Source organism: Sclerotinia sclerotiorum, genomic scaffold, assembly GCF_000146945.2.
Source record: "Sclerotinia sclerotiorum 1980 UF-70 scaffold_21 genomic scaffold, whole genome shotgun sequence".
Taxonomy (NCBI): Eukaryota; Fungi; Ascomycota; class Leotiomycetes; order Helotiales; family Sclerotiniaceae; genus Sclerotinia; species Sclerotinia sclerotiorum.
In genome coordinates, this window is record NW_001820815.1 from 282,005 (window position 1) to 290,006 (window position 8,002).

The window sequence follows — 8,002 nt, forward strand, 5'->3', positions numbered from 1 at the left end:
GATCAGATACGATGCGACGAATATACAAATGATAATTCTTCAATAAGAAGACAAGCTACTATACGACGATGTAGCAAATGCGGTAGTACTTCACATAATGCACGAACTTGTCAATTAGATCCAGCATTAATTGATCCTTAGATTGTATATAATTTAATTCTATTTTATAATGTTGTTGTAATTTTATTTTAATTGAAAGATAATAATTGAGGTAAAAGTGGTGCACATGCTGATATGGTGCACATACTGATAAACCACGTTAACCATGTTCACACATGATACGATTACTCGGGATTAGTATACGATTTAGGTGACCTGAGGATCAGATCCGAACAAGTACTAGGTATCAATGGTTATCGGTAAAGTAAGATCATTGGAGGGATAAATATGACTTCTTTTTGCCTAGCCATTGCGGTTAGGTTATTCATTTGTGTATATATAAAAGTAGCTATCCCCATCTACAGGTGCTCTTCACCTGTAGATTCTAAGTTAAATACAATTGCTGGTCTATAAACACCCTTTTGGTCACATCGCTTGAATTATTATCTCATATTATATCTTGGTGAAGTATTTATTAATATAGAATCTTGATAAAATCTAAATAAATAATGGATAAAAAAAGTATTTATGATGGAGTTTAATGTTTTAATAATAGTAAAGGGAGTATCGGAGATTTTTTGATTCAATAATTAATGTGTTGTATCTTTTATTATTATTTTTTATATTTTATTTTATTGAATTTTCTATTATCATCAAAAGAATTTTTATTATTATCATTAATATATAAATACTCTCATCTAATCCCTAGATCATTATCCATTCCTCCCGAGTCAGTCATCACCTATATACCCACTCAATAGATATGTATACAATAATCTCCTTGAAAAAAAGAATATCTCTCACTAGGTAGCCCCATGATATGAAATTTTTCATTCGCAGATTTATATCGATATCAAAATATCCAATAAACTTAAACTTAAACTTTATAGATCCCATCTGGCTTCAGCCAACTATAAACAAATATAATTATTTTTATACATTCCTTTATGCTCGAGGGGTTGTTTATATAGATAGGTATATAATATTTGAAAGAAAAAGAGTTGTATATTAATAATAGATTAATTTTGATGACGTACGGAGAGGCGAAGTCTACTTACTTACTGTAGAAGTGGAGGATCAGGTGAGAAGAAGTTATAATTATATTCACTTTGATTCCCTTGGTATCGTCTGTAGAGAAAATTTGTGGATGCTGAGTGGGGTTTTTGAAGATATAGGATGGTTTTGTGTGTAGAGGAGATGGTGGTAACAGGTATCATTGGTAAGTATGAGTATTAGAGGAAAGTTTGAAACTGGATACATATGGGTAGAATTTTATCTTTGGCGTGTATATGTGATATAATCAAATGAAGCTGCCGTGGCCGGAAGATGAGAATCGGGAGATGATTTGATTCTCTTGTGATGGTGAAGAGAAAAACTAAAATCTATATATTAAATAAGAAATATTCAAAAAGAAAATCTCGGAGATATTTTGTCGATTTCAATTCTATTTTGCGGAATCCAAGTTTGGAGAAGTAAAGCTGATGTTGAGTAGAACTTCTAATGGTGTAGGATTCATTATTAATCATCCTATTTTCAGTATTGAATTATCAGTTCGTTGAGGATCAACTTGACTTTTGGGATATGGTCATTCAAACTCTGAGGTAAGTTTCATCCGATAGACATGTGTAGAGTTTCCAATAATCTACTTCCTCATTCCAAGACTCGAATAGCTATCTCAAATACTTATGTATTAGAGCCTAAACTAATACACCAACACTACACAAGCCAAACTCAGGATATGCTAACCGACTTACACACTTCTCTTGAAATATGATAATAGTATCAAAAGAAGTTCGAGAGGATATCTGACTCATAAGGATCTTCCCTACATGGCAAAAGCTCTACAGCAGCACAGTCTGCAGCTGATCATTCACCAGTCTTTTCGCTTGAGAGACCAAAGATAAGTCTTAAAGCCCAGACGCTAAGATATTTTCATTTATTTAATAAGAGTTTTCCTAAGATTACAATTTCTCAGTGGAGTATGTTACCAAATAAATACAAGAGAATATGGTTTGGAGAACCGAGCAACCAATAGAAATTATGGGATGAGTAGGTGTCTCTAGTGAGGATGTGAAAAACCCGGGAGAGTTTGCTTATTGAGACTTGGGTATGATTTTGTGATAATAGTTTGAAAGGTGGTGGTGATGATTTGATGACTTTTGACGTCGACTTGGATTGATAGTAAAGGAGAGTAAGAAGTAGGTTTAAAGATGTGGGATGATAGTTGAGGGATGATATTTGAGAATTGAGAGTCGAGAGGACTAGATCAGATACAAAGAAAAGAAACAAGAAGCAAAAGATAAGAAGCAAGAAGACCAGACTACCTAGTAAAACAAGAATAATATAAATATCTTCAAACTCTTTCTCTGTATCATCGGCAACTATATAAGTCTCAGCGCAAGTCAGAATCTCAGTTCAGTATTCAAAGAAAGTTAACAAATCCGAAAGCCAGCAGGATTCCATTTAATTTCCCGAGTTGGCGATTTCAGTGTTTTTAAGTATTTGACTTTTAGTTTCTTTGGACATATCCAGGCTGTAGTCGTCCTATTGTGCTAAGATTATCATTTAAATATTATACTACCAAATTTTCATCTTCACTACCAGCGCACTTGATATATTTAATCAATTCAACCTCAGAACTCAGAACTTTCCGCTGACTAGTATCTCATTGGCACCACTTCCCCACTTCCCCACTTTCCCCCCTCCCCCCAATCAATAAAAAAACTGCCTCTTCAAGTTTATATTTCTTCCACTACTTTATAGCTGCATGATCATCTTACATACCATTGTAGAAGAATACATAGACCCTGAGTTGATAATAAACCCAACCTATCCTCTGTAAATCTCACAAATGAGATTTTTCACAAGAATATAAAGTAGGTTGTGACCAAAAGGGTGTTTATAGACCAGCAATTGTATTTAACTTAGAATCTACAGGTGAAGAGCACCTGTAGATGGGGATAGCTACTCTATATATACACAAATGAATGGCCTAGCCGCAATGGCTAGGCAAAAAGAAGTCGTATTTATTCCTCCAATGATCTTACTTTACCGATAACCATTGATACCTAGTACTTGTCCGGATCTGATCCTCAGGTCACCTAAATCGCATACCAATCTCGAGTAATCGTATCATGTGTGGACATGGTTAATGTACCTGAGGTTTCTTATATAATAAAGGTGGGAGGAAAGCAGGGATTTCCGTCACATAGGTATATTCATTTCCATCTTTATTCCCCCTCCTGGATCCTTGTTCCTATCAACAGTCTATTATAAAAGAAATATATTCTTAGTGTTCATAATCTATAATCAAGATTAAAACCCAATTATCCTGCGATCAGATAGATAATAGATTTAATATTTGAATAAGTGAAGATAATATTATCTAATTATCTTATATACTAAATGAAGATATAAAAATGAGATGATATTAGATACTTAAGTGCTTAATACAGATTCGAATTAAGAGATGACAATAATAATTATATACTATAATGAAAAGAAAAAAAAAACTTGAACTTGCATTTTTATCTCTCCTCACGAGTCAAAAGTAAACTGTGACGCCTCACACCTCCGGGTCACGTGGCATGCCCCGTTTGTATTTAATCATAGGAAAACTCTCTACTCTTGTTTTCCTTCTTCTTTTCTCCTTAGCTTAGTATTTTCTAATACAAGATACTTTACCCAGTATTCTTGAGTGTGACATAAACTCTTTTATAAGTTCTCAATACTTATTAATAAATCCCAACTTAGTATAATAATATTATATCAATCGATAAAGAGAGATAAAAAACAATAATTAAAAACACTTATATTAATATAGAATCTTTCAGATCTTTATATTTATATGTTAAAAGGAATAGAAGTTACCGGTACTAATCACGTGTCGTGATTAGTAATACGGTTACCTAAACAGGCTAGATTAGACGAACCATAAGCAGGCATATTGGTCCCCTCAGAGGATACCAAGAGGAGATTAATATGCCTACACGCGTAGTAATATAATCAATATAGAGGCCTCTTCCACCCAATCTTTTAATATTATATATATATATTTAGATTTATATAAACAAAATATAAATAATAAAATAATTCTAGTATTTTACTTTTGGATTATCTCTTTTTTTTATTATTAAAGGATGATTATAGAATTGTAGTTTAGATATATATACTATCAAAAAGTTAATAAGAGATAAAAGAAAATGAACTCTCTCTTTAGAAAATTATTTAATATAAGCGTCAATCCACTAGACCTTCCTCTACACAGGAAGAATAAAGAATTTTATGAATATTTAGAATTTATTAAAGTTTCTTGTCTTGTAAATAAAGAGTATAGATGGATTTCTACAGCCCTTCAATATCTGTATTCTTTTATGAAGAAATAGGAGGTGCCTTCGGGGAACCCTTGATTTCAGTGTGATCTATTGCTCACGAGTTTGAGTGAAGGGGATAATGTATATATATAGGAATGGCAGCAGAGGTGACAGCGAAAATACTAGTTTTCATCGGTTCTTCTGGTGTGCCATCGTTGTTGTCACTTAACTTAACGTAGATGGACTTGTTAGATAGGTTTGACGCCTGTAAGCGCAGAATAACTTTCTACATTAGCACTGCCCATGGCTTAAAATTTGGCTCGCATATTTTAGTCGAAAAAGAACTTACTCTATATGCATCTTCACACTGGACATTATAAGATAGTGCGATGAGGAAGCCACACAAAAGCTACAAACAATAAGATAAACACCATCCACAAGCGAAGCGAAACATTCGCCAAGCCAAGCCAAAAAAAAAAAAAAAAAAAAAAAAAAAAAAAAGGCATTATCTAACCTCCCCAATAAATCAAGCCCCCTTCAACCCCTCCGCCAAAGTTTTCGACCTTACAGCCCTCTGCTGCGCCCTCTCAGTACCCAAACCCCAACCCCTCAAAAACGCCATCCTCATAGCGGCCCCAACATAAACAAACCCCACATTACCCCACGCCATAGCATTCCAGCGCCACAAATTCCAATAAATGCTCCATCCCAATCCCCTCACACTATAGAGATGCCCGAGATCCGCAACTAACATTCCGACGAGGACGATTTTCCAGATGTGCAAATCCGAGGTGCAGCGTAGGATGAGGGCTTCGTTGATGGCGAAGAGGAGATATAGGTTTGCGAGTTGGGTGAGGATGATGGTGGTGCTGAGGGGGATGGTGTTTTGTGTGTATGGGGAGGAGATGGGATCGGTTAGTTGGAGATAGCTTAAGGGGCGGAAGTGAGCGTAGTATGCTCCGGTTAGGGCGGAGATGGGTTCGATTAATAGGAAGAACCAGCTGTAGATCATTGGGAGACGGAAATCGGGTTGTTGCGTCATGTTTGGTGGATTGGTAGTTGGTTCTTTGGAGTCTGGAATTGGGAATTTGGACTTTGGAGTCTGGAGTTTGGACCTTGCGATTTCGGAGGCGCGGTTGTGACTTTTATCTTTGGAGGTTCTGATTCTGATATTCAGATGATATGATTTGGATCGAAAGTTTATGTCAATGACTCTTTCACGTTGAATCATTAAGGTTTATCGTTTTAGAGTAAAGGCAAAAACTAATAAATAATCACGAATCGAATTTACTTCTTCATCCCACCTACCGATAAAAATTTGTATGCTAAAAAAAATTCATAACACTAATGAGAATTTAGTCTGGGGGATCAGCGACTAAGGGGTCGGCTCCTTAATGCGGCGAATTCACGGGTACCTTTTCTGCTATTAGATGTGTAGTATGTACTTGAGCGCTGCTTTTATTATTTTTCCCGATGAGTGGAAATGAATTGTATTGATGAAGTTTGGTAAACTGGATAATTTCCATACTTGAAACATTTTAGGAATGTTTTTAATAGTCAAAGCGGCGACATCTTTTCATACTTTGGACTCCACCAAATTTTAGATGAAAGGGATTTGGTGATGTTGATCATAAAAGAGATGAATTTGTTAGTGCTATGACATCTACTTGAGAAAGGTCTATAATTCTCATCAACAATAAATGAAAGAACTCTTCTATTTCAGATACAGATATTTGTACCTATTTAGTATGTAGTGACTGTACGTATGAATACTTCGGATAATATACCTAGTAATCCTTTCTTTGTTCTCTTTTCGATAATCGGTGAAAAAAAGATCTACTTGTACATACATACATACATACATCCATCCTTTTCTTACAAACGGCCCCTCCGAAAGTTGACGTGAGATTTTTACACTTTTCCTTCGTTTCTAATATTCTAGCACCTTTCTAGAAGAAGATCACAAAGCGAATCGACTGTAGTAAACACACATATGCAAGCCAATTTTCTTGTTAAGATTTGCCTCTTTCAGATTAGGTTTATCCCTGCCTTTCAAAACTCCCTTGAGAGAAATATTACAGCGAACCAGAATTAATTAATGCCATTTATTTATTTTGGTCTTTTTTGGTTAAAAAGGGATTCTTTGGTTACTGCATATTGTAACCCTCCATTTCTCCATAATTGAAAAAAAAACGTTCATTTACACGTTTCAACTCTCAACTCTCGACTCTCGACTCTTTACTCTAACATTTCCCTCAAATTCCCCTCAACCTTTTCAATCTTCTTCTTCTTCCTCTTCCTCTTCTTCTTCTTCATCATCACATTCTTTTGATTTCATCAATCATTCATCGTTTTATCAATCCTTTTCATTTCACTTCTTTCTCTGGTAGTCTTAAAATTACACTCGGAAACCCCCATTCACACCGCCCATTGTTTGTTTCGATTATTCCTTTCCCCAGACAGCAACTTCATCCTGCAGGAACCACAATTTTGATCCAATTATTCAAAAGACCCCTAACACCCTAAAGACCGTTTAAACCATCTGCCAACTCTTCAACGGATTTACCCACCATAATTCACCAGAATTCCTTCCACCCGCAACGACACAATAATGGCTCGAATCTTTCCAAATAACGAATTGTCTGCAGCTCAACTGGTCGCCGCTACTCCCTTTACGAGATGGGAAACCCCCGATAATGAATCCCCAATGAATCATACGCCTTTTCGAAGAGCGAGACTTGGATCCGTTCCTATGGAAGGCGATATATCAGAACAAATGTCAGATTTGTCATTTGGGGAAGAGTTCGAAGCGTCTTTAGAAACGAGGCGTGCGAGTGGCATACGAGGTTTAATCAGACGTGCTTCTGTATCTTTGAAGAACAGAAAGAGAAGACATTCGCATGCTACAGAAGATAGGCCATCCTCTTCATCTTCACCATGGAACAGATTACGACAAGCTGCAAGTTTCAATAGGAATTCGAGGATTATTTCACCTCATTTCAATGTTGATGGTCCGATAGACTCTTGTTCAGAACTAGCAACACCAATCCCCGGATATGGCGGGGCACCTCCAATAATACCCGTTGGGACTGGTGGAGCCGCTAGAGCTACTGCCGCTGCCCAGAATCTCTTCAAGAATCATCAATTTTTAACTTCTGAGGATGCACAACAAAATGATAGGGAAAGTGCTATTGGAATTGCGGTCAATTCAACCGTCGACCCGTCACAAACTCAGGATATGTCAATTAGTAGAATAGATTTCATCGGGGCTCTCCCAATGGAACTTTCTATTCAAATACTGGCTCATCTGGATTATCGCTCTTTACTTCGAGTCCAATTGGTTTCTCGCAAATGGGCATCTATGGCAGGATCACAACATGTTTGGCGTGAAACTTTCTTGAGAGAGAAATCAAAGGCTTATGCTATGAGTCAACCAGTTACTCCAGGATCAGGCCAAGGTGTTCCAGCTTTGAATCCTGATACAGATTGGAAAGATATGTATCGCATTAGACAAAAATTGGAGAGGAGATGGGCTGCGGGTCAGACGACGTCAACTTATCTTTTGGGGCATACGGATAGTATTTATGCAC

The 8,002-nt window shown here is 36.4% G+C and overlaps 4 protein-coding genes across 4 annotated transcripts; 2 read left to right on the forward strand and 2 right to left on the reverse strand.

Moving 5' to 3' along the window:
* Positions 1-1,275: 1,275 nt before the first annotated feature.
* SS1G_12473 (predicted protein) lies at positions 1,276-2,427 on the forward strand (the record flags this gene model as incomplete). The annotated part of the gene is made up of 4 exons (XM_001586436.1): positions 1,276-1,318; positions 1,637-1,700; positions 2,048-2,078; positions 2,365-2,427. The coding sequence occupies 4 exons, from the start codon at positions 1,276-1,278 to the stop codon at positions 2,425-2,427; spliced, it is 201 nt and encodes a 66-aa protein (XP_001586486.1).
* Positions 2,428-2,531: 104 nt separating this feature from the next.
* On the reverse strand, positions 2,532-3,245 carry SS1G_12474 (predicted protein; the record flags this gene model as incomplete). The annotated part of the gene is made up of 2 exons (XM_001586437.1): positions 2,532-2,643; positions 3,214-3,245. 2 exons carry the CDS (start codon positions 3,243-3,245, stop codon positions 2,532-2,534), a joined length of 144 nt encoding a protein of 47 aa, XP_001586487.1.
* Positions 3,246-4,527: 1,282 nt separating this feature from the next.
* Positions 4,528-5,643, reverse strand: SS1G_12475 (hypothetical protein; the record flags this gene model as incomplete). The annotated part of the gene is made up of 2 exons (XM_001586438.1): positions 4,528-4,677; positions 4,981-5,643. 2 exons carry the CDS (start codon positions 5,641-5,643, stop codon positions 4,528-4,530), a joined length of 813 nt encoding a protein of 270 aa, XP_001586488.1.
* A 1,380-nt stretch (positions 5,644-7,023) lies between these two features.
* SS1G_12476 (hypothetical protein) lies at positions 7,024-7,813 on the forward strand (the record flags this gene model as incomplete). Its single annotated transcript, XM_001586439.1, has 3 exons — positions 7,024-7,214; positions 7,386-7,614; positions 7,670-7,813. 3 exons carry the CDS (start codon positions 7,024-7,026, stop codon positions 7,811-7,813), a joined length of 564 nt encoding a protein of 187 aa, XP_001586489.1.
* Positions 7,814-8,002: the final 189 nt, after the last annotated feature.